The 26,349-nt window shown below is 37.8% G+C and overlaps 1 protein-coding gene across 1 annotated transcript in view; it reads right to left on the bottom strand.

Annotated features, from left to right (window-relative positions):
* Positions 1 to 26,349, bottom strand: part of COL12A1 (collagen type XII alpha 1 chain) — a 100,956-nt gene that overhangs the window by 59,163 nt on the left and 15,444 nt on the right. Inside the window, exons 9-17 of the mRNA XM_082302941.1 lie at positions 25,781 to 26,071; positions 24,954 to 25,556; positions 23,303 to 23,575; positions 20,784 to 21,056; positions 19,583 to 19,855; positions 7,818 to 8,087; positions 5,691 to 5,957; positions 3,588 to 3,780; positions 1,846 to 1,967 (exon numbers count right to left, since the gene is read on the bottom strand). Of these exons, the coding sequence (XP_082159067.1) occupies positions 1,846 to 1,967; positions 3,588 to 3,780; positions 5,691 to 5,957; positions 7,818 to 8,087; positions 19,583 to 19,855; positions 20,784 to 21,056; positions 23,303 to 23,575; positions 24,954 to 25,556; positions 25,781 to 26,071 (2,565 nt within the window). The remainder of the gene's footprint in view (positions 1 to 1,845; positions 1,968 to 3,587; positions 3,781 to 5,690; positions 5,958 to 7,817; positions 8,088 to 19,582; positions 19,856 to 20,783; positions 21,057 to 23,302; positions 23,576 to 24,953; positions 25,557 to 25,780; positions 26,072 to 26,349) is intronic.

Here is a 26,349-nt window from a genome sequence, read left to right as displayed (position 1 = left end):
AATAATTTTATCCACAGCCATGTGCAAACAAAATAAACCAAAATCCTTTCTCTCTTTTTTCCTGTAGATTTTGTTACCAGCTGCAAATTTTCTGGCTTCCTGCCATCAGAGCTTCTGGTCTTTATATGGAAGAAATCCCATTGAGAAAAATCAGCCACACTCATCACAGTTGAAAGATATTGTGATTTCATATATGTTCCACAGAATTGATCCAACACTGTAGACTCATGAATATAACTATTCCATGTACCTGGGGGTTAAAAGCATGATCCTCTTCTGCACAGAAAATATAGATCTAGTCTTTAGTCAGGACAATAAAATCAGTTGGGAGTAGGGTTTAAGTCAAACCATGTTAGTTCAAAAAATTGCATGCATAACTTTAATATGGATGTTAAAGTTAGCTTTATGTACAATATAAAAGTTAATCTATTTTGACTTTTATATTTCTTCCAACATACTATAGTTCCCCACATGGAAAATTTTAGTAAATGTGCCAGATCTAGGGTGATTTTTCCCCCCTATTAATAAATAATTTACTATTACATTTACAATCCAAGATATAAATTCATTTTTCACATTAACCATGACTCAAATCCATGCATTAGTAAAACTAATTAGCTTAAAGAATATAACATTGAAGACAGAAATGAGACCTACTATGATGAAAAATAACAAACCACTCTTGGTGCAATTTTTTGTTGCCAGCCCCATTAAAGCTTTAGTCTAATATCACTGATGGCCTATTTTAGGAGTTTTTTTCAGTTTTACCCTCTAGTATTAGACAGAGGAGGACACCAATTAATTAAGAAGTTCCTAAAAATGTTTCAATAAAGTATATACAAGATGAGTAATTTTTACACAGCCCATTGTTGGCTAAACAGAAACAATATAGTCAGCTGTCAGAAACCTTTTTTCTTTCTTTAACTCTGAAAGGACTTTGCAGTTAGGTTCTTTCTCCTCACCAAATTCTCTCTGATGGTTATGCAAGCATTGAAATGGCAGAGGAGAACAGGCTTTACTTATTTGTGTATACTTGGCTATTCAGCAGCAGCCCTGCTTTTTTATACTTCCCATGAAGGGCTAAGCCCTGAAATTTTCTTCAGGTGGTGTAACTGAAAGTATGGTGAGCACAACTATTATCATGCTGAGGCCTATTAACCACACCAAAGGGAGATAATATCATAACATTCACAGAAACCTTGAAAGAAAGATTTAGCTACACAGTGAGAAACTCCCAAAGAGATACCAGAGAGCACTCTGCAATTGCCTTTCTGAAAAAGTCTCCTCCTACTACAGTAAAAAACCAAAAGACTAAACAGTGAATATATTGAATATACACTTAAATAATATACATTAACACTAGGACATTCCCAACTATCAGATCTTTGTTCATTATATCATCTTAGTCTTTAAAGGAAAAGCCACCATACAAGGACAAGCAAAGGGCCAACAGTCCGCTTAAAATTCCTTGTTCTACTCCTGTGAACACCCCTGTAGATGAGCCATGATCTCTGTTCAAGAATTTGACCTTATGTGATTTAACACAGCTGTGGACAGCTTGAAAATGCAATGCAGATGGCTTTGAATAATCAGGAAAACACAGGTTGCCTGCATTATCATCTTTTTAAGATCGTCTGAAGGGTGCAGAGGGCTAGAATTGCAAACTGGGCCATGCTTTTTGGTCATTTGAGACCAGGATTTATGTCATCAGGGAAGGAAATGCAATGAATCCTGTAAACAAGTATGTATGTGCATTGGAAAAACAAAAAGGAAATGTAGTAAACTTTTGGTCTCTTTGTAATCCAAAATACAAGACTGCCTTTTCTTTGATTCAGGCACGTTTACCTCTAGATAAAAATGGCTCCGAAGTAGTATCTGAAAGGGTGGTCATCTCCTGTCCAACCAGAGGGTTGCTCTCTCCTCCTTCAAACATCCCAAAAACATTTACCTTATAGGTAGTTCCTGCCCTGAAATAGTTAAGGAGGTATACTTTAATTAAAGTCATTTGACTAGTTAAATGCTAAACACTTCACTTATTAAATTGTGACACAAAAAAAAAACCTCATGGAAAAGAAGGTGCTAAAATATGAAGCCCAAAATATGAAGCCAATGTCTTCCACAAGGCACTGAAGTTCAACAGTTTAAAAGCTGATTTTACACTCTATACTTAAATTTATAGCCTTCCTCATTCAAGTTATTTAATTCTGGGAAGAGAAATTGTCCAGGCAGCCAGAGATCAGGTTATGATAGCTAAAGCCCTGGTAGAATTAAATCAGGCCGGGGACATCAAAGGCAACAATAAAAGTTTCTATGGTACATCGATGAGAAAAGGAAGATTAGGGAGAAAACAGAAGAAGAAAACAGGAGACCTGTTTGCCCAGGATATGGAGAAGGCTAAGGTACTAAATTATATTTTTGCCTCAGTCTTCACTGAAAAGTGCTCCAGCCACACTGCTGGAAGGTCACAGAAGGCAAATGCAGGGACTGGGAGTGATGCCTGGGCTGCATCACAAGAAGCAACCAGCAGGTCAAGGGAGGTGATTCTCACCCTCTATTCTGCCCATGTGAGACCCCACCTGAAGTATAGCATCCAGCTCTGGAGCTACCAATGTAAGAAGGGCTTGGACCTCTTGTAACGAGTCCAGAGGAAAATCAAAAAGATAGTAAGAGGGCTGGGCACCTATCCTGTGAAGACAGGCTGAGAGTTGGGGTTGTTCAGCCTGGAGAAGAGAAGGGTCTGGGGTGACCTTATGGTAGCCTTCCAGCACCTAAAGGGAGCCTATAAAAAAGCTGGAGAGGCACTTCTGACAAGGGCATGTAGTGATAGGACAAAGAGTAATGGCTTTAAACTGAGAGTAGATTTAGATCAGATATTAGGAAGAAGCTTTTTACTGTGATGGTGGTAGGACCCTTGAACAAGTTGCCCAGAGAAGTCGTGGGTATCCCATCCCAGGACATCAAGGCCAGGTTGGATGGGGCTTTCAGCAGCCTGATCTCGTGGAAGGTGCCCATGTCAATGAGGTTGGAACTAGATCTTTAAGGTCCCTTTCAACCCAAACCATTCTGTGACTGTATGATTCTTTGAGTTAATGATTCAATTTTAGTTATATTTAGTATACTTGTCGAACAGATTTTGACATGGTGTGAAGCCTGCTTTAAAAATCCAAGCCTCCGAGAAAATGAATCAAGAACTAAACTAAGCATCTTTTGAGAAACATGAGACAAGAAACTTTTAAGAGGAAACTATAGAAATCCCAAATATCCTCCCCTAATATATTATCTTTCTCATATGTGAAATACAGAATACAGCTCCAGCCTATATCTTTGCCTCCTTCAGTTGCTGGGACAACACCACAAGTGATGTAAATGGATAATCTTAGAAAGAGACCTACCTGCCAGGTGCCTTTCAGAGATGGCATAACAAGACCTTCATGGCTTATTGACAAAACTACTTTCTTGCTTACAGTAGATTTTGCCAGGCATTTCAATAGCAGATCAAGATTAAACAAAATCCTAGGCTAAAGTTATTTAAAGGAAGAAAAACAAAACAAAACAGAACAAAAACCAACATGAGGGAATATCCATACCTAAGCTCCTCCAGTACCACTGTGCTGTCGTATGGCCCCACTATTAGTTCTCCAAGACTCCCATCATCTTCAGTAGGGTGGAAAGTTACTTTGTAGCCCTTCACTCTCCCTGGGGCTGGCTCCCATGTTACTCGGAAACTTGACATAGTTGAATCAGAAGTTCTCAGATTTCGAGGTGGCTTAAAGGGAGAAGCTGAAAGGGTGGGAAACAAAAGAGTTTAGATCAGGTCTGCACATGGAAAAAATCAGCAAGTATGCTTTTATGTAAAAATATATATGCAAATCCAGTATTATTGACAGTCCTAAACTCTTTGTTTCTTTCTTTAGGCACAAAGACAAGTATTAAGAGATGAAAGGTGAGATTCCTGTCACTTGATTTTAGCTATCTAACCAACAGGTACATGCGCTAAGTCTATTGTTGAGGCTCCCTCTGCAGTCAATGAACTGAGGGATAAATTGCCTGGCAGCTAAAGCAACTTCACCAACCACAGGTGTGGCAGTGTGTCAAAAAACAATTCTTCAGAGGAGTGCCAGCCAAACAGCTTAAGGTTTTTAGGTCAAGAGCAACTTCCTCAGAAGACTAACAGCTGCCCACTGCAGGGCAGTGCTCACAGACAGAGTGGTTAACAAGCTGCTGCTAGCTTCTGCATTTTGTGCAACTTTTGTGCAACTCTAAAGTGCAGTCGTGGAAAATACTGCAGCAGTGTAATCTCAAAGTTGCAAAAGAATGGGAATTAAACAGAAAGTTAGCACTAGAGCTTTGGCATGAAAGACGGAGGAAAAAAAGTTTGCCTTGTCCCTGTGCCTGTGCAATTGTCTAATTATAGCTGAAAGATCATAAATGTCCTCAAATTGTGAATTCTGCTGAGAAACAGTAGATACACTCCTAGTCACAAGGAAAAGTACAGATTCTCTGTCTCATCTCTCATCATACTCCCTGAATTATCGTGACAGCTTCAGCTAAAAAGATGACTCAGGCTCCATGTGCTTCCAAAGAGTGTTTACCACCACTGTTATTTAGACTGAAAGCAGAAAGACATATCTGTATCAAGATGGAGAGTTCAAAAATCAAAAGCAGCTGGATGATCTAAAGTTTACCTCAGTATAATTTTCAGCATTAAAAAACTAGGTATTGCTCAAGAGCTGGTCAAGTTTTCATGACTCCTTTATATCAACCACATTTTAGGTAAAGAAGAAATCTTTCTTCAGTAGCTGAGGTGCTGGTATCTCCACTGTTAGGATATCTTTATCTTACTTCCTGTCATTATTCAATATAACATATATTCAGAGAACAGAAATGGCATGAACTATTTACAGAGTACCTCAATGAATGGCACTAGTGTCACATAGGCAGAAACATCTTGAAAAAGATTTTCTCTTGTTAATAACTTTCCGTGTACTGAACAGAAAACTGACACTAAATCTGTTTGATCTGAATGTCTAGAGAACATTTCCTCACAAAATGTAAGACCAGTATCACATTCATACTAAAGGTAGAGTAGAAAATGAATTTTGCTTTTACCACAAAACTGCCTTCACTGAGATTTAAGAAATGTTTTAGAGTTTCAGTTTCCGAGAGAGAAGACAGCCTGTCCAAAAGACCATGAAGTCAGACTTCCACAGATGAATCTTCAAAATCATCTACTCCTCCTTTTTAGTACCTTGGGTTTTCCACAGAAAATATGGTGACCAGAGAAGACAAACCTAAATAACGGGAGGCTGGGTAGCTATTTAATCAATACCCACAAGCAAAAGGCAAATTATGAAACAGCTGACAACACTTGATTAAGTAGTCTGTCTTCCTCACAAAACACCTTTTTTGAACTTCTGATGACAGCATTTCAAAACAAGTCTAGTATTTTCAAACAGATTTTACACCATATTTACACCTTTTAATATCAACAGCAAAAAGCTGTGCTCAGGCTATGCCACAGTGAAATCTCAAACAAATCAAACTCTCTTCTCAACCTCTAAAATTTTCTTCAATTTTCCTGTCAATTCATGATCTTGGCAGACTCTACCATGCTGTTCTATGTTTCATGACTATTAATTTTAAGAACAAAACTTGCATTATGAAATCCCATACAACCTTGTGGTACATACCTGTTGTTCCTTCTCCTTTTCTTGATTTCCCATGTCCAAAATCATAAATTGGAACAACAGTTAGGTCATATGTAGTTCGGGGCTTAAGTCGCTTTAACACTATGCTTGTAGCAGGAGCATTTACTCTTCCAAACATTTGTCTTCCTCCACTGCGTGGCCGGTAGTTCACACGATAAGACAAGACTTTCCCGGGTGAAGGTTGCCATGTAACTCTCATTGTATTTTCTGTCTCGTTGTCTACTGTCACAGTCCTGGCATTTGGTGACACTTTTCGGTGTAAAAACATGGATACATTTTTAGTTTATCATATCCGATATATTCAAATGCATGACTACAAAAGTAGTTCTGCTGTAGTAAAACATAAAATTGCCTTCTTTAAAATTGCAGGTTTTGATTGTGGGGAAGACACAGGGGAATCTCACAGGCCATTGTTAATTATTTTTAACTGTATTGGACTAAAGAAACAGCAGTGTGCTTTTCACTACTGAGACAAAAAAGGGGGAAGTATAAATCACACGATGACACAGCATAATTGGAAGTTTTATTTAGTCACACTTTTCAGTAATCCACTAAATATTGGATTCAGCACTGTCAAATGAAAGTGATGAAGTCATTTATTTTCATGAACACAATGTCCTATAGTGCTCAGATTTTCTAAGTTTTGACTTTACAGGTCTGATAAGGTACTGGTGAATACCCAAACAGCTGGCTGTTGAACTCCATACAAACTATCCTGCAAATAGAGATGAGTGACTTAACAAACACTTGGAAAATCACTCATCACAACACAGTGTATGTGCTGAAATAAGCCCATGAACTAATAAAGCATTTTCTCGACAAATTGCAGCATTCAGCTTCTAAGAGATATTTTCCAGACTGTACAAATGGTATAAATAATCCCAAGTGAACTGACAGATATGCAATGTTGGCTGTCAGCCAAAATAAGCCATCTAGGTTTTGGCAAAGCTGAACCTTCTTGGCATGGTGGAAGCGGTCAGTACTTCATCGCACAGTAAGGTAGGCGTTGTAGTTCTTAGGAACTGACAATTTTTAATTGTGTGTGTACCATAAAGATACAATATTAATCTCAGGTCTGGGGCTATTGATAGGCCTTATAGCAAGTTACCTCAGTCAGCACAAGTGACATGGCTACACTGCCTACTTAACCTGGAAAAGCTAGGACAGCTAGTGCTGTGCTTGACCAAAGAAGGAAGCCGTGGGATGGCAGTCTGCTTTGACTCTGGGGAGTCAGCTCTTACTAACAGCAGCAATCACTACTCTTACAAAACCTTAACAACTGCACTGGGTCAAGGACAAAGGTTAACATAGTTCAGCAGCCTGTCTCCAACAGTAGTCAAAACAGATGCTTAGGACAGAGCACAAGAACATGTAAACACACATGATGCTTCCCCAAAGCTCTCCCTCAGGTTTTTTCTTCACATGGCCCCTTTAGGCAAACAACAGAAATGTCAAGCCTGATCCAGAGCATCCCTTCATTCATTCTAACTCCTTTACTTGCCAGTTCTTGCTATAAAGAAACAAGCCATCCCTGATCTCTGTGTTTTTTCACTTTGCCTACATTTCAGGAGAGTCTTGAGCCTGCTTTGACAAATACAAATAATAATGTTTGGCAAATAAGAAAAAGAAGAGCCCCAGAAGGGTAAATAACAAACGTCAAAATCACACAGTGAGCCTCAGTTTGAGGACTGTGAAGACTGGAAGGGCAATAGCTTGGAAAGGAAACTCATTGATTCTGTGGGAATTTACCCCATTTTTCCTCCTTGCTCTATCCATATTTCCTCCACCTGATTTTCAGCAGTCACACCAAACCTATGAAAGGCTAACTTCAGAGTAATATGCAGACAAAATCATATCTTGGAAGTAATTCTTGCTGAATCCAAACCTTTATGACATAGATGAGATTTTGTGGATTTTTTAATGGTCCAGCAAAATGCCAGAACTGACTGAGCTGAGGTGGCATTTTGGTTTGGGAAAACTTTTCACAAAAAAAAAATAAGAAACAAAACAAAACAAAAGTTGAGGAAAGTAAAGGTCCATTTTCTCTAAAAAAATTATAATTTCATCAATATCAGAATGTTACAAATGGTGGTAATGTACTACACTTACCATCAGTGAAAGCCTCTCCTTCTACTGGGTCTCCTTCTCCACTGCTGTAGGCTGCATATACTGAAACCCTGTATTTAGTCTCAGGCTCCAAGCCTTCTATCACAGCATCCACTGTATTTCCAGGGACTCTCTTCTCTCCCATGGTATCATCATAAAGTGATTTCCATATTATCCTGTAATGGTTAACTGTTCCTGGAGCTGGTGTCCATGATAACCCAACTGTAGTGTCAGTTATACCTGTAGTAACCAAATTCCGTGGTGAACCGCGTTCTGCAAGAAAGAAAACAGCAAATTGTCTCTTAAATACAAATGGAAAAAGTTAGGAAAGTACAAATGTGAAAGTCACATAATCTTAAGAGGTAAACCAAACTTTTCCCATCAATATTATTTTCAATAACATACAATTGTAGTTCCAAGAGAAAATAGATGAATGTTTCAACAGAATGCTTAAAGCTAACTTTAGACTATACATGATTCTATCCTTACCATGTAAGATACTTAGCAGTCATGCTTTAGAATATGCAAAATAAAAATGGCAGTATTCAAAGACTTGGATTGAAACCAGCATTTAAATGTGGTGCAGCTCACTTAGGTAAGTTTTAATTCTCAAAAAAATGATTTTATTTCATTCATTCATCTTCATTGTTATGTGTGTAACTTTTTTTCTAGGGTTAAATAATGGAGACTTCTACGGAATTACAGAATCACAGATCTGCTGAGTTGGAAGAGACCCAAAAGGATCACCAAGTCCAACTCCCAGCCCTGCACAGCACCATTCCCAGGAGTCACGCTGTGTGCCTGAGAGCATTGTCCAAACACTTCTTGAACTCTGTCAGTCTTGGTGCTGTGACCACTTCCCTGGGGAGCCTGTTCCAGTGCCCAAACACCCTCTGGATGAAGAACCTTTTCCTGATATCCAACCTAAACCTCCCCTTCCACAACTTCAGGCCACTTCCTTGGTCCTGTCACTGGTCAGCACAGAAAAGAGATCAGTGTCTGCCCCTTTCTTCCCTCAGTCAAATATTCAAATTTCCATAAACCAGGACCCTCAGTGGGTGCCTTTCCATGGCACTGCTTTCCAGCATCTCATTCCCTGCTCTGTACATACATCCAGGGCTGCCCCATCCCAGATGCAGAATCTGGCACTTTCCTTTATTGAACTTCATATGATTGGTGATTTCCCAGTCCTCTAATCAGTCAGAGTCCTTTCTCTGACAACTTTATTTTCTTATTTATTAGTACTAGTATCTTCCAGAGTCCCACTTACCAGATCAGCTATTTAATTTTATGTTCACAACTAATTTGCAGTGTGTTTACATCATGCCACGCTTACTGTAGAAAACACTCTCCATCTTTCCATTCATAAAATCTGTACCTCCTTCCTCCCTGTAGTTTGTTTCAGCCAGCATGGAACAAAGGAAGCAGCTCATTAGTCTGTGAAATCCAGTTGTCAGCCGGATATGTGAGTCTCACCTAACACACCAGAGTAATTCCTCTGCTTAAAAGTGAAACTCATTGGTCTAAAGCGGTGCAGTGAAAGGAATGCCTCTGTTTAACATTTAATGTACATTTATAACATATGTTCAATTTTCCTGTTGCAATGGCTTGCTTTTGATGGCAGGAAAGGAGCACTAACTGGTGGATTTAGTGCAACAGCCTCACCATAGCAAAATCTGCAAAAGGGCTCTATGAAACCAGATCCACAGAGACAAAGGAGCACTCAATTCTTTGGTGTGTATTCTCTGTGGGATTTCTCACTGTACAGGATATTCCTGAGAAACTCCTGCTTAGCAAGAGGACTTAAACACTTGGGGTGGCCTCATGGCATCACAGTTAAGTTTTACCCTCACTGATAAAAATATATCCCTATACTAATCCATAGCAGCCCCAGGACCAGTACCAAAATTCTTTGAACACAGAGGAATTCAATACTTATCCAATTTCCACTACTTAGTCTCATTGCAAGAACAGACCTCACTACATTCAGAAGGCTGAGGCAGTTTCAGGCTGAGCAACAAGTTGCTCAAAGTGATATGCTGAGTTTTTACTTTTCATATTCATTCGTCTTTTACTTCCACCAAAATCTGCAACATTTCCAAACGCAAACCCACTGGAGCAGACAAGATTATCTGTAGAAAGTTTTGGTTTAGAAACATCTCATTGCCAGTGCAACTTCATTAAAAGTGAGTCAACTAATCCCACTTGGCTTAATGATGAATAGAAATTAACATCAACCTATCAAAGATTCACCAGCTACGCAGAGTACAGAATCAGAGGGTACCACAACATTCATGAAGATGACTCTCAAATATAGCTACAGAACATGTGTTGTGGGGGGTTTCTGATTTTAATTCAGTCTTAGGGCCATTCCATCAGGCTTTTCTGGAGACAGTTCTTTTTCCATCCTAACTCTGCATCAGTTCTTACAGTTGTACCCTTCAAACTGATTTTTAGCCTCACAAAGTAAATTACCACAATTTATGGCACCTTCTCTTCAAAAAAAAAAAGGTTAAGATACAGAGGGTTTGGTAAAGTTCACTTATCATTTCACAACAGTGATTGCATATACTGAAAAAGTTATAGTGAAAAGGCCTGATTCAGCTCATGCTTCACGAAGTCTCACCAAATTCAGTGACTGCATTAAATGAAAGCCAGGGCAGAATCTTAACTCCAAATAACAATTTTCCTGGAAGCCTGAAGAAAAGATTTGCCTTCAAAAGTAAATTACACCAATTTTTCTGTCTGCTCTTAAGCTCCTACTCTCAAATCTTGGCTTTTTCATACAATAAAAAAAATATTAAAGCAATCCAAATGGAAAAAATATGGAAAACCTAACTTGATAGAATGCACAGATGTCTCACAAAAAAACCCTTTCTTTCCATATTTTAATGTAATATAAATATACAAGTCACTTTATTTTGGCTACTTTAAATCATGGCTCTGCCACAACATGATTTCAGTATTAAAGTATCTGCTACCACAGCACAATTTTTTGCAAGTCTACCCTTGGATACTACAGCTAATGATATATGTTGGAAATACTGCTAAAATAACTTCTTATTTAAAACCCTTATTGATTAAGTCATTATTGAGGTCATTAAATAACAGAGGAAAATAATTTGTTTGGAATGGACTATAATGAACAGCATTTACTGTAATGTTTTAGTTCTGAAAGAAATATTCTTTGGAACTAAATGTCTTTTTTATAAGGCAAGGTAAAAGAGGGAAAAGGAACTGGGATTTTTACCAAACCACTAGAACTAGACGGAACATTTTTACTTCAAATAGTTGGAAACTGCTGACAAGACAACTTACCTACTAAGGGAAATTAGACTTTTTATATGTTACACTGCAACTGAGAACATTTCTTTAACATAACACACTAACTTGATTTGCACCTCACATGTGAGGTGGAAGTTCACTCACAGCTTTTTTCTGCTTCACTTGATCTCCCACAAGTGGGGGTTTTTTTATTTATTATTAGGGGAACAGCTATGTTTAAGATGCAGCCCAACTGTATGTCTTAAACTATCAAGACTCCATGAAATATTATCAAAGCTGCTACACTCAGAGTCAAGAAACACATTTATGCTCCACAATAACACTGGTATAAATGTGGTCACTAGCAAATATACAATGAGACCTATGAAATATTCTTCCCTTGGATTAAAACAAAATACCTGGGTAACTTGCTTACATTTCATATACACACAAAAATCTACAACTGTAACATCTGAACACTCATTTTTCTCCTTTGGTCAATGTGTTCAGAAATGTGAATTGAGCATCCACTTTTTGCCTGCTTGTTTAAACAGGATGGATAAGGAGCATGAAGACAATGCACATCATAAGAAGGAAAAGTGCTGGCTGGCTGGGTTGCAAGTAGGTATCAAAAGACTCCAGCTTTTTCTTGACTTGAAATGGAATCTAATGTATGTTCATCACTTCATACATCGGCAAACAAGGATGGAGTTGGATTTTTAAAATTATTCCGTAACAGTCATGAGGTCCTATGATGCTCTGGAGCACCAAACCAGCTGGTGTAAGCACAGCTGTAAGCCATGGTGAGTGCGTATGCAGGAAAACAAAGTGCTTGCATGGACAGGTCAAACCCCTGCCTGGGAGAGCAAGCAAGTCACCAGCGTCAGGCTGTCAGATCCACTTTGACAGTTTTTAGCTCAGAGAACTTTTCACTCCCTACAGTCCCTTGTACATCTCTATCGCTTAGAGCAGACACACTCTCAAAAATTCACTTCATGACTTTCAGTCAGGTGCTTTTATACCCTGTTCTGGACTTCTGAAATGTCCAGTTTCCATATTAAGTTTTTCCACTGCAGTGTGCCAGAGACACAATATGATATTAAAGCAGTTTCCCTCTGTCCACTTGGCTTACTTTCCATAGCTCTCCAGCAATCACTGTTGTTATTGAACACAAGACTGAATCAGCTAAAATTAAAATGTTGACATTCATAAAAATCAAATGTCCTTATTCAAATGGCCTTTCCCCTCAGAGACATTTACACAATTCCAGCTCATCTCTGTGGGATTTTTACATGCAATTTGGGCCCAAAGTTTAAACAGCTTTCTGTATGTATTTTTTAAAGCCAGGTTTCAAAATCAATCTGCAGTGGTAAATTTTGTGCAAAGCCATGTTTCATTTAAGTTAAACATAGGATTTCTGTAAGCCAGCATCCTAAAATGTCAGAATCAACTAAATAAGCCTTCACTTGCAGTGGCATATACCAAAATGTTCTGGCCTGAGTCCTGCCTTGTTTACAATAGGCAAAAATCAGGAGTATCCCATTGTGTCAGCAGGATACAGCCAAGGATCCAAGTGTATGCATCAGATGAGATGACAGCAGAATCACTTCAGTGTTACTCTAATGGTCAAACTCTCCTCAGCATTGGAGGAAGCAGTCACTTGGGTGGGCTTCCCTATCCCTCCCTCCAAGCCATAAAGTGGTTAGAAACCAGCCCTCAGGCAAGTAGAGAGGGGATGTGGGCATGGTGCGGGGGATAGCCAAAGACTTACTACGCAGAGGCATCCTCACATGTCCCCATTAGAGCAGATTTCTTCTCTTCTGCAGAAAGGCAAGAAGATGCCAACCAGGAGACTTCAAACCTAAAACAGGGGGACTTTGGCCGGAGAACTCCTGAGTCCCTGATCTAGGATAATGCCAATAGGTGTTCACATTCAGTCCCTTTAATATTCCATCTGTGTTTTCCAAGTTATTCAGTTAACACTGTGTAGAAATATCTTCTTATTGTTCACTCAACCTTCCCTCTTGGGTCTTTTTTCTGATACATATTTCATATCCTAGATAAAACTAAGATAATTTTCCACAGATTACCAAGTCAGTTTCAAATGTCACACTCAAAAATCTTGGAATGTATAATTTTAAAAACGCATGATACAGCATTAAATCTCCTGAGGACACTGAGTCCTTGTTTCTGTCAGGATGGAAGCAGCACTACACAGTCTGACCATTACGTAAAGTCGCTGTGATATGCTAAAACCTCATTGTAAGAAAATGTCATTTGAATTTGTATTATTCTGCCTGTAGGAGGTCATTCATTTCTAAAGCATTCTTATGTTACTACAGGAACAGTGAAAAGGAATCATTTATTTACCAAAGTACTGCTATCCATTTTCTGACCAAAAAAGAGCCCACCTCCAAAATCCCCAAACCTAAACTATAAGAAACATATACATCAGAAAATCACTTCAAACTGAAAATGACACAGTCATGACAACTTTTTTTTCATATATTGCTTTAGTACAGCTTAATTCTCTCAACACAAATAGCTACTCCTCAAACAGGATGGAAGGTTTGGGCCCTGTATCACCGAAACAAAGATTCTCTTCCTAAAGCAGAAGACACAATGACATAATTATCTCTCAGATTTATCTCCTGAATGTAATACAATATGCCTCTTTTTGCTTATTCTATAAAGCACAAAGATAAGAAACAAAATGGGCTGACACCTCTGCTAATGGAGACCAGCAACCTCATATATGTCAAAATAACTTTGTCCTTTTTTACCAACAGTGTGTCTAGCGTAGGATCTTCACTGAAATAAGTGGAAATACTTGGAAATTTCTCGCTGCAAGCAAGATGGAAATCTGATCACTGAATATTTTTTCTAAAAAAAAGTAAAAATAAACCACCCTTTTTTCTAAATTTCTCTGAAATTCATATTTAAAAGTGTAATGACTTCCCTGATTACAGTTACTCAAATATTCTTAAAACTTTTCTGAAAACCATATAGCTGCCAGCAAAAGGACACATAAACCAGATCTTCTGCTTTCAAGATTTTTGGACATTTATTAGGATTAAGCATTTCTGTATAGATTGCTTAATCTAGCAATGAATTTGTTATTCTTTAAAACAACTGCAAATTATGAAAGTTAATCTGTTTAGCAGCTAATGTACAGTATGTTCTTTTCATCTGACAGCATGCATTTGGGCAGAAAATCAAACTCTTGCCAGACTTAAAACCACTTCTCTTATTAAAAAACAGATTAGAAAAACAGTAGCTCTCACAAACTGCTCGCTGTCTGCTGCATTTAGACTCACCGCCCTCTCCGTGTTTCTCACTGTACTTTATTTCTGGTGTATGATGTCTTGGATAAAGATCATATGATCCCAAGAAATATCGAAAGCCAAATGGTTTGTTTGGCGTGTTTGGAGATGAGAGAAAGACTTTTCCCTAAGACATTCCATGGGTTTCTTGCTTGTTCTTCAAACTGTTATTACATAACATCAAATATAACAATCAGTGTAAATTTGTTTAGTTCCCCCAGCTGTCTCAAGCCCTGTTCCACTGCAAGGCAAATGGCAGCCTGCACTGATTTAATTTACTTCAGCAGTTTCAACAACTTTGTGTGAGCTGAGGAGAATCACAGCCAAAAAAGTATGTCTGAGGAAAATTTTTCCATGGCACCTTTATAGAAGTGCTACAACCAAAGCTGCCCAGTGATGGATCGCCATGCACTTTTGAAAGTGAGAGAATAAAAGTGGAGAGTTTTCTACAGCACATATTTTGCACATGCAGTTATATTTAAAGCAGTATGAAATATAAAGCTCCAGAATTTTCACCTCTGGATGGTACTTTATAACTGTAGACAAAATCAGCCAGTGACTGAAAGAGGTCATATAAAAGATGAGAATGCTGTAAGTTTCCTAAAATCTGGATTACTGAAGAAGGAAAGCACACTCCTTCAAGAAAGGGGCAAATACGTTGTTTCCCTTTTCCTGCTCCAAAAACACCAAAAAAGAGAAATAAATCCATTCTCTCTGAATAACCATTACCTGGTAATGGAACGGCACTCTCAGAAATGAGTCATTTTCTGATTACTCATTTGCTAAACTCTCTACACTTTGTTGTCTGTGAACAGTTCATAAAATGTTGATCCTCTGGCATGTGTTTATCTTTGGGCTGGACCAGAGAGCTATGCAAACAGTTTATAAAAGAGATTATCTACAGTTACTTGGGGGAATATGTGCCATCTCTGTTTTATGCAGAGAAACAATAAGGGCAAGCGTATGCTTAGCAAAAAGAAAAACACAAGGAGAAACCGAGATTACCCAGATAGTAAACGATATCAAGTACACAGAATGATTTCTGCGTTTCTGTGGATTAATTTTCCCGCAAATCCTGAAACAAGCAAGCGACTTCAAACTGAAAAACTACCATGCAGAGCAAAGAAGAGGAAGAGGGGGCAAATTGTAACTGCTCCAAAATACTTTGGAGATAACAAACGTAACTGAAGGGCCTTCAGTGAATGCCTGGGCAGACATGTCTGTGTAGATCAGGTTAGAGGGGTCTAAAACTTCCTCAGGTTTTTTCCTCTCGTCTGAAGGATACTCTTGTCTTAGAGTAACTGCCCATGTGGATTCTCCTACTACATGCAGAACAAATTAAATCATTACTGAAAGCAGGAAGAATGTTTGCCTACGTTCTTAATCACAGGAGACCATTTAGTTGTTCAGTAAAATTCCATAAACATCTGAGAGTTTGGATTTTTCATTTCCTGCAACTTGACTATAAGATAGTTGGAGAAGGTCCTGTATCCAGCTCCTCTTTTCTCACTTTTCTATTAGTGCTGAAATGTTCTCTACACCCAAACTGATTCCTCTTAGGCTACATATCAATTCCATGAACTAGCAACTATCCCAGTTTGAAAGGCAATCTCAAGCCTAGCTCCTGATATGATGAGCAACTATGGCACCACTGACTGAATAGGTTTGGTGAGAATTCATATGGTGAAGACATCAAAATGCCCCATAGGGACTCCTGATACAGGAAAATACTTAAGTGCTCAGTCTTTCTGGGTTGTTGGCAATGAAAAACACACACCAAACTATTTTGTTTCTCAGACACCATGGCTCATGGAAAAACTAACTGAAACACTAAACACTTTTTTATGCTTCCTTAGCTTTTTTGTCATTACTGTTGATAAGTTTATTTCTCCAGAAGTTAAGACCTGTCATATTTCCAGCCTCAGTCAGACAAGTTATTTCAGCTACTCATTACACAGTGAAGTATTCACTTCACTGACCTGTGTAATTTTTCATCCTGGTCCAACCATATTTATTTTAGTTTCACAGCCAGCATGACATCTCTTTTCATGTAAATTTCTATACTGAGCTTTGAAATTTGAATGTTACCTTTCAGTTCCAAAATTGCAACCCTTTTCTTCATAATTGTCTGTGTTCAATGATTTCATTTTATCCTTCAATGAGGTAAGAGGAGACCATTTGTTTTATATGCTACAACGAATATTTTGAAATCCTTTCGTACTATTAGTCAGAGAGTCTTTTAAAATATCTACCACTATGTACAAAGAGTCCTGGCTAAATTCAAGTACTTTTATTGCCCCATAAAACTTCAGATATGCTGATTACTGAAATACATGGTAGATGTTCCATGAGGAAATATGATGAATTAGACTTTTGATGCCATGCAAAAACAAATTTGTATTTTGTTCTTTCCCTTTGATCATCCTGTAAGGACTGACATCTCTACGATGCTCTTAGTAACATTTTATCTAACCAAGAAAATTTAAGAGACAGTTTTAATATGAAGAGTAATGTTTTCTGAAGAGCACCCTGATAGGATTTTCAGATCCATCTGAATCTTCAAAGAATTTACACTTGAGACATAAAGTTATACATGTCAAAATGGTAAATAATTTTTAATTTGGTTTCCTCCCAGCTGAAGAACTGAATAAAAAGTCATTCAGTTGAGTGGTGGGATGCTCCTTTATTCATATTTATCCTGAGAAAAAATCTGTCACAGAATTTTTAAAGCAATGTTTTAATTCAGTTGCTTAGAGCAAAATTTCTTACAGGAATGTTTCTGTGACCTTTTAAGTCCAACACTCATTTTAAGCTTTGTCTGGTTGCATATAAGCCTATTCCTAAGACAGAGGCAAATATTCTTTTAAATTATTTGGCACTTTAACCAATATTGAGAATGTTTTTCTTCTTATTAAAAATTTAGCAATGCAGAAAGTCCAAATAAGAATCAGAGCCCTCAAGAGGGATACAGGGCAGGGAGCACTGAAAGGACAAGTCAGTCTATACCTGAGACTGAATTCTGTTTTTCTGATGATTTTGTCAGTTTTCTGATGATTTTGTCAAATTTCTGATGATTATCTGAATCTTTTGGATTCTACTGTATTTCATTCACTGCTCTCTCTAGGATGTGTTTTAACTGAAGCTCTAGGCAGTGCCCTAAAAGACTTTTCTTTTGCTCAAGTTTTATGTTAGGATAAAAAGCTAAGCTTACTTTATGAATTTGAAACAAACTTGATCTCTCCACATCTCAATGTTAATAAAGGAGCTCTTCTAAGGTTACTGCAAATATAGTCAATGAAAATGTTTCCACCCAATGTAAACAGTTAACTTGGTCAACCCTTTACTAAAATTTGAGGTATGTCCCTAAGGAAGTGAACAATTCAGTCTGTTTAATAGTGAGACAGAGGCCTCTCTAGATTTGCAAAGGAAGCCTGAGGCATTCCTCTATCCACTGATAGCACAGAGAAAAATGATGCAAGGCTGTCAGGTTCCTACATCTACTTGGGATCCAGTCTGATTTTGCTCTGAGAGTGAAATTTGCATTCCTGGATAGACAGTGGCTCATGTTCAGTGGAAAGAATAAAGGAGACTCTTGCCCAGTATACTCCACTGTTTTGGGAACCTGCTGGGGTGTGGAGGTGAATTCAAACCCTCCCACACGGGGCAAAGTCTACATTTTCACCCTCCCTCTTCCTTCCAAAAAAGTCTTAGACCTAGGAAGTGGCAGCACCACCACCAACAGGGAAGTTCATTAGGTCCTGATCATCTCTGGCTTTTCTGGAGGATATGGGCAGAATATTGATACCTGATCTCATTTACCTGGATCTCAGCAATGTTCTAGGCAGGAGACAGGCTCTTTTGTCCTACAAAAGGAGCCTTTTGGACTTTGCATGGGTAGAGAAAGCAAGGAAGTTAGGAAACTTTCAGTATGATATGCAAGGTGCCTGATTCTCTGATGGCTGCATCCTGTCTCAGTGTAAGCAGGTCTTAGGTAGTGGGACAAGCAGGCATTTGGTGTCTAGAGCTCTCACTTACTCCTTGTATAGTCAGTGGACACAGAAATGCTCATTTGAAGGAAAAATGAGATCTCAGATGGACTATCTGCCTACTGGAAATATTTGCCTTTCTTCATCAACTGCAGAAGAATCCTAGAGAATCCATGCTGCAAATGGCAGTGTTCAAACAAGTGCCTAAATTTTAGTAGGAAGAATTCAGCACATTGGTGAATCACTGGAACTGATTTTTTAATTATTTTATTTTACATTTTCCTATTTAAAATAGGTTTTCTGGATTGTTTCCCAACCTATGTCATAAGCAAAAAGCTAAATTTATGGAGAAACTGAGAATCAATTATATTCCTACTGTAACTTGATTAGCAGCAATGGACAAGTCTTAATTCCACATAATTCATCCATAAGATGTTTTCAAGTGTGGTGCCTACACAGCTATAGTACCAGATTTCAGCGGTACATCCCTGGCCAGAGTCACCTTCCTTTCAAGGCCTACGAGGCAGCTTTCCCTATCCTCTGACAGTCTACAGATGACACTGAGAATGCTCACAGAGAATTAGTCTGGAAAATTCTCTGCTCAAAGTCAGAGAAAGAGCAGCCTCCCCTCCTTGTAAGAAAATCTTTGGGTCTGACTTATGCTTTTGCCAGCATTCTGTTTATGCTCAGCTCCAGGCTCTTAGTTAGAAGTGGGATTTGACCCATTATCTGTAGGCCTAAGACTATGTGTTTTTTCTCTGATGCAAAAATGGCCCCTGAACATCTTTCAGTCTCAGTACTGTAGAAATGCTGCAAATTTTCAAGTGGATGAGATACTTTAACCTCATTAATTAATCCTGTTACATTAAGAACAATATGCCACTAAAACTACTTGGAAGATGATGATTAGACAAAATATTTAATGGAGGCTGGTGTGGAAGTACAGTCAGTTTTGGTTGGTGTTTCTGGCAGTAGCTTTTTCAAGAGACACAGAGTCCCCTCCACAACCAGTGATTTAACCCACTTTTTTCTTTGAGAACAGTAGGTTTGGAAAGCCCATATAAAGTAGGAGAGTGTCTTTATGTCTCTTTTTCATTCACATATTTACTTCTACAGAAAACTTGGGAAGACACTTTAAGACACCATAAACACCAGTCAGACAATGAATGACTGCACAGAAACAATAAATAATTACCTTCAAGTGTTTCTCCCTCTCCAGAAAGGGCATCTCCTGCTCCAGAGGCATACAAGGCAGACACAGTCAGTGTATACCTAGTGGCTTGGTCCAAGCCTTTCAGCACTTTAGAGGTGGTGTCACCTTTCACAGTCACTTCCTTAGTTTCACCTCCTGTGACTGGAGTGTACGTTATAAAGTACTGCTGCACCTTGCCAGGAGCAGCACTCCAAGACAGCTTCATTGTTGATGTCGTAGCATCAGAAACTCTCAAATTTCTTGGATTTCCTCGGACTGCACATGTCAAAAAATTTTGGAAACAAGTTGAAGCAAGCCTAATTTCTTGGTTTATCTGTTAGGTTACCATTACATAGGGTGTTATGCTAAAAAATAATTCCTCAGTATGCTGCACCAATGCTGCTACAGTGTACCCTTAGTGTAATCAGGACTGTACAATCCTATCCCCACCCTCCTTAGGTAAAAACGCCCAATAAAATCAACTTATTTTTTTTTCCCTGTTAAAGCAGGCACAGTCCTGGAGCACTTGTACTTACTAGCACCTAAGGATATGCTCAGATTCAACAAAGATCCATGTTGAAGTCACTGTCTTCAGAATCAAGTCAAAGATGACAAATGATACATGAAATTAACATGTTTTGGTTTACTAAACAGGTTTTTCTGATGGTAACTTTCATGGGTCAGTGAAATTCCAACAATGATCAGGACATTCGTACTCTCTGTACTCTCTGGATTTAGTTAAATAAGGCACGATACATGTTAAAGGATCATGCATTTTCACATACGTTAAATCTACAGTGATAACTTGAGAAAATGAAATGTTTCATCAATTCCTTGCTAAACATTCAGCACAAAGTGCAAGCAGGGTCTGAATTTGCTCAAAAGGTATATAAGGTATATAATTTATATCATTGACAATATGAAGAATCATGGGGACAATTAATTAAAACATTCGAGTAGATTCTTCGCCCAATTTACCTTGCCATATCAGGTTCAAGATACTGTATTTTAAAATTAAATATTGCAATTTTGATAAATTCTATTGTCTCAAGTTATCTCTTAGCTAGGCTTGGGCAATGTTATAACTGTGTTCATCTAGGATGATACATACGGACTGTATGGTTTATTCTCTTTTCAGTATGAATATGTCAACATGCAGCAAGTTTTTCTCATGCTTACTGTGTTAACAGCATTGATCATGTACCTTCATCAGTTTTTGCATATCCATTCAATGAATTCCCAGGCCCAGACTGATACTCAGGAATAACAGACACTTCATATCTTGTATCTTGGATCAAATTCTGCAGAGTAGTTGATCTATCATTTGCTGAGACAGTCACTTGTCTCCTTTCTCCTCCAGTAAGTGGTCTATAAACAAGCCTGTACCGTAGGACATTTCCTGGAGCTGGAGTCCAACCAACTACAAAGCTATCAGTAGTTTCATCTGTTATCCTTAAGTTTCGAGGAGCACCTTTAACTACAAAGAATATACACGTCAGTTGTAAATATTTGCCTTTAGTGAAGCAGTATCCAAAGCAAAACCAAGCCAACCATTCTGTTAGCTCATCCAGTTTTACCAAAACTGCTGATTTTACCCTCCCATTGCTTTAGGATACACACACCTTTAGTCATTTCTGAAAATTTAGGGTCAGAGTTACATTCAGCAGTGGAACAAAGTTGTCCCCAAAAGTACATTCATCCCAGTTTATATAACTGCTTCTGAAACTTAAGACAGTCTGACTGTGTTTAGCAGTAACAGTAGAACTGAACTGTGTAAAGAAACATTGGGGCATAGTGAGGAAACTTCTTAACAAAACAAATAGTATAATTTTCCTTGCTGTGGCCATTTACTTCTGCACCACTTCCATTTACAGGTGTTTGTCAGATACACCTGACTACATACAGGCAGCTATCCTATTTGAAAGAACAAACAAAGAAAAACAAAAAAAAAACCCCACCAAACCAATTCTATTTCTTTGACTATTTCAAACCAAAAATATATTCATTGCAATATGAGTTGCATCTAATGTTTAAAGAAGGTTTCTGAATTTAGTCTCTAACTCAAAGAAATAGTTTTTTATCCTAGAAACTAAAGAAAAACTGTGGCGAATTCTTTAACCTAGCCTGGTCCTTGAAAAAAGACACAGCAGTTCAGATGAATTCAGTGGGCACATGAAACAAGACTTGACTCTTCCAACAGACATAAAGATCTGCTGTACTACACCCTGCTTGGCAGTATGTAGCATTGTCACTTAGGGAAAAAAGTTCTGTTTTTTTGTTGTTGACTATCTATATTCCATAAGTATTGTTCTTCAAAGTTAAGAGTGAAGTAACTAATCCTAGTTTTAAAAAAAGAAACTTGCTTTCTGTTAATCAGAAACACAATACTCAACTTCAAATCCTTTAAAAGCCTGAAACCAAAGTTAATTGCCAAGAAAGCCATCTGGCTCAAACTGTTAGCTAGATCTGCATGGAGAGCTGCTGATGTTTACGTGACCGTAGAAGAACTCTGTCTTCTCAGACGTGCTGGGATATCATCAGATCACAATGTTAACAATTATTTAAGGTAGTATCAGTTACAAATGGGAAGACAGATTATTTTTATTAAAGCTTTTTCTTCTGTCCCTTACGCATACAAGCTCCATGTTCTATCAGCCAAGAGTTTTTCTGTTTTCCTAAGGGAAAATTATGTGTGGCCAAAATATTCTGACTGGTACAGTCATGGAAATGTGCACACTGACAATGAAACCTGTATCTTCCAAACTTAACATCCAAGCTAAGCTATTTTATAAGTGTTTATTTCTATCAGTCTTAAGAGGAAAGAGCAATTAACAAATCTTCATGCTGTTTCTTTTGCTCCCTTGGAACCATTTATGTCACCAAAGGTCACAAATGACAGCATGGAATAATGAAAAAAAGTAGATCGATATTTTTAAAAGCATGATTTAGAGTAGACTGAGTATTCAACTACTGGAATAGAAAATCAAATCTACTGTCATGCTGTTCTTTTCAATCAGGAGAAATGCATCATGGCAACTCCATCATGAAAAATTAAAGCTACCATGCTTAAATTTACAGTCATTGATCACATAAAACACATATTGACATCAATGGCAGTTTTGAATCAGTTATTGGCTCAGACCAAGGAATTTCTGATAAAAAACCCAGTTAACCAAAACTCAAGCTCCTTTAAGCCTATTGTATGTAAACCAAAACTTCTGATAGTGTTAAATTATATGTAGACATAGCAAATTGCATAGGCACACATTTGTCTTTAAATGCATCTAAGTCAACGTGCATTCCTGCATCAGTCATAATTATTAAATAGAGTAGAATAGAACAGAAGAGCTCAGTTGGAAAGGATCTACAATTTTCATCTAGTCCAACTTGAGTCTGTATTGACAATAATTCATGCCACCGAATTTAATATTGAGAACACACTACTTCATTTGAAAGGAGGCCACTGCAGAAACACAGCATCCATCCAACGTTCAGGAAAAATAAAGTCCAATCTTAGCAGCTTAATGGTTGCATATAATTGGAATTTTAAATCTTTACTGAATGCACTGAGATACAATAATGTTTATTCTCATCCTGCATGGCAGTACAGCTTCTCAGCCTTATTTGGCTGTTCTTCATTTCCTCATTTACCCGTCCTCCAGGTAAGCAAATTCTTATTTGAACATATGACTCCCTTGTGTCTGAGAATAATGAGAATCCTACCTTCTAAGGTGGTTTCCTCTCCATCCAAGGGAGGGCCATCGCCATCTTCATATTCAGAAATCACACTGACTGTATAAGTAGTTTCAGGTAGTAAGTTGGTGAGAACTGAGCTAGTACTTGAAGCTGGCACTGAAACAATGAATTCATCTCCACCAACTGCTACTTTATATTTAATGAGATAGGACAAAACCTCTGATCCTGCTGGAGACCAGCTCACTTTGAAACTCTCTGATGTTATGTCAGAAAAGACCATGTTCTTTGCAGGTACATAAGCTGTATGGAAATAAAAATGCACATATGAGGCATACTTGCCAGATATGTTAAACACAAAATTTCTAAAATAAATAAAAAATGTTCCTCAATAATTTGATTTATTCTAATTGAATAGATATTTTGTTGCATGTGCACAGTATCTGTTTTCTATATTTGCTTACATCTATCAAATTTCAAGAAGATCATATCTAGGTTGCCTAAAATCTTTCAAGAGTGAATAGAAGCACCAACTCAGCAATTTCTAGATCAAATGAAAATGGTCCATCTAGAAAAAAATGTATTTATGAAAACTTAATTTAGAATCTGATGATCAGGTTGGGTTTCCTATTTCGTATGTCCGATGAACAGCAATAACATAATGTTCTCAATGAAAACTAAAAATTGTTGTAATTTTTTTCAGATCTAGATTAGAAGTAAGACAAAATAAAAACCAGTATTTTTTCAGGAATGAGGTCAAAGGGGAAACAAGGAATTTGACATGAGGCACAAACACAAATCTGACATCCCAGGCTTGTTTTGGTTGGCCTAGTCAGCCTAACAGTGGGGATCTTAAAACTGTTTGAGCCCTCTAAAACAAAGGCTGCTTTTCTGGTTTGTTCCTCAAAGCTATCCTGAAACAAAAGAATTATTTTTAAAGGCAGTGGGGCTTTCAACACTGGGGATCCTTCAATGTTAGTGTCCTACTAAACATAGGTAGGGACACTGTGGATCCAATTAATCATAAGTAACTTTATCTGACTAAAAGTTGGCTATTTAGAAATCTTTTGAATGTTAAACATTATGCTGGCCTAATTTGGATGCATGTGAAGACTTTCATGTGCTACTTCATTTCAGTCTTTGCAGTTAGATTGCAATCACTACCACCTAGCATCTGCTGCCTCAACTTGTCTTGTCTAAGCCCGTTTCAGAGGGCCATTAATTTTACCCTAAAAATTAATTAAATTGCCCTCTAGAGTGTTGGAATTACTTTGTTGCCTTTGACCACCTAAAAGACAAGCTTAGACTTGTCACCTCATTTTGTAGAGCTAAAAAAAGAATGTCCTGGTAACTTTTTTACTCAAGACATTGAGTGCAAAAGCAGAGCCTATCCACTAAGGTCATTCCAATAGACACGCATTTTATTAGCTTTTTAGATACCTAGCAGAGTTGGGGGAAAAAAATTCTCCAATAGTTTTTTCATTTCCATTTATCCACTAATTTCAACTGTTGCTTTTAATATGTTTAAAATGAGCAGCAAATTCCCAGTTATTAAAATTGTCATTTGTTTATGGCCAATTTCATCAATATAAATTCTTTAGTTAACTATAAGCACAAAACTGGTTCAGATCCTTTTGTCATTACATTTTCTTCATTCCTGTAAGTAATAGCAGTTACTTACATTTTCTCCTTATAGCAGCCAGTTCCTGCTCAATTCGTAGGCAGACAGATTGTGTAAGTTCAAATGATATTCTTTGAAAAGCATCAAAATCTTCCACTGTGTAAACATGGGTTTCCGCAGGAGGTGATGCAATTGCTTCCAACTCTGTACGCACTGCATCCTTCACACCAACTGCAAATATTTCTACATCTGCATCCCTCAGCTTTATTGCAGGTTCTTTAAAAGCATCTGACGATTTTCCATCAGTGATAAGAATCATGACTCTCGGCACATTTGGTCTTGATCCTTTGCTGGTAACAAATACTTTCTCCCTCACATACGTCATTGCTTTGCCTGTGTTGGTAGATCCACCTCTGTAGGGGAAGGTGTTAATAGCCTGAATTATGTCTTCCACTCTGTTGTATCTGTTCAAAGAAAACTCCATATGGGGATCTCTGCTATACTGGACAAGACTTATCTGTACTTTTCGAGGTGATATCTCAAAGCTTTTAACTAACACTTCCAAAAAGGCTCTTACTTTTACAAAATTGGCAATACCAATGCTGTAGGAACCATCCACTAAAAACACAACATCAGCTTTTACATCCACACCACGTGAGCATTCTGCAAAGAAAAAGAGTAACCATTGTAAACAGATTTTCAATAACCACATAGCATTACAATCACATCTGTAGTTCATGTATTACACAACTGCTTATAAACATAACAAACTATGCTAAGCAATGCTTTTTCTCAAAAATAATAAAGGTATGATATTAAAACATGCATCAGAGATTTCATCAATGAAAAGCTACAATTTGAAAATAAGGTAGTGTCTCCAAACTCACCCACTTGAACTTTTACTTGTTGTGTTTTTTCCATTATCGTTATTGGCTCACTGGGGGTCAGTCCTTTCATTGCATAAACATTAATTTGATATTCTGTGTCTGGAGAGAGATCTTTAACATTCAGAGCAGTAGTCTGAGGGCCCACACTCAGTACATGTTGTTTTCCCCCAGCTATCATTGGAATGAACTGCAGACGATAGCCAGTTATTTGGCTTGTGGATGGATCCCAAGTGATTCTAACAGACTTTGAGGAGATCTGAGTGGCCACCAGATTTGAAGGAGGCTCCACCACTGAAAGAAATCAAAAGCAAACCCAGAATATTAGTTACAATTATAAACATATTTTCTTAAGAGGTTTTTTTTCTGGAATAAGTTTCGTTATCTTTGCTTGATCTTTACTAAAAATCACTTTTTGGGGCTTTTTAAAGCATAAATAAACAGATATTAATTACAGGACAGTCCAAATGAGACATCAGTGAGAGGGCAAAAATATGAACAATGCATTTATGGTCCCCTAGGTATAGCAGAAGTTCCAGGAGAAATGCTGCCCTGCTCTAAAACTGCTTCAA

This window comes from Coloeus monedula (assembly GCF_965178545.1).
Source record: "Coloeus monedula genome assembly, chromosome: 2".
NCBI classification, from domain to species: Eukaryota; Metazoa; Chordata; class Aves; order Passeriformes; family Corvidae; genus Coloeus; species Coloeus monedula.
Note: the sequence above shows the minus strand (reverse complement) of the source record. Positions and strands in the feature narration are given on the sequence as shown.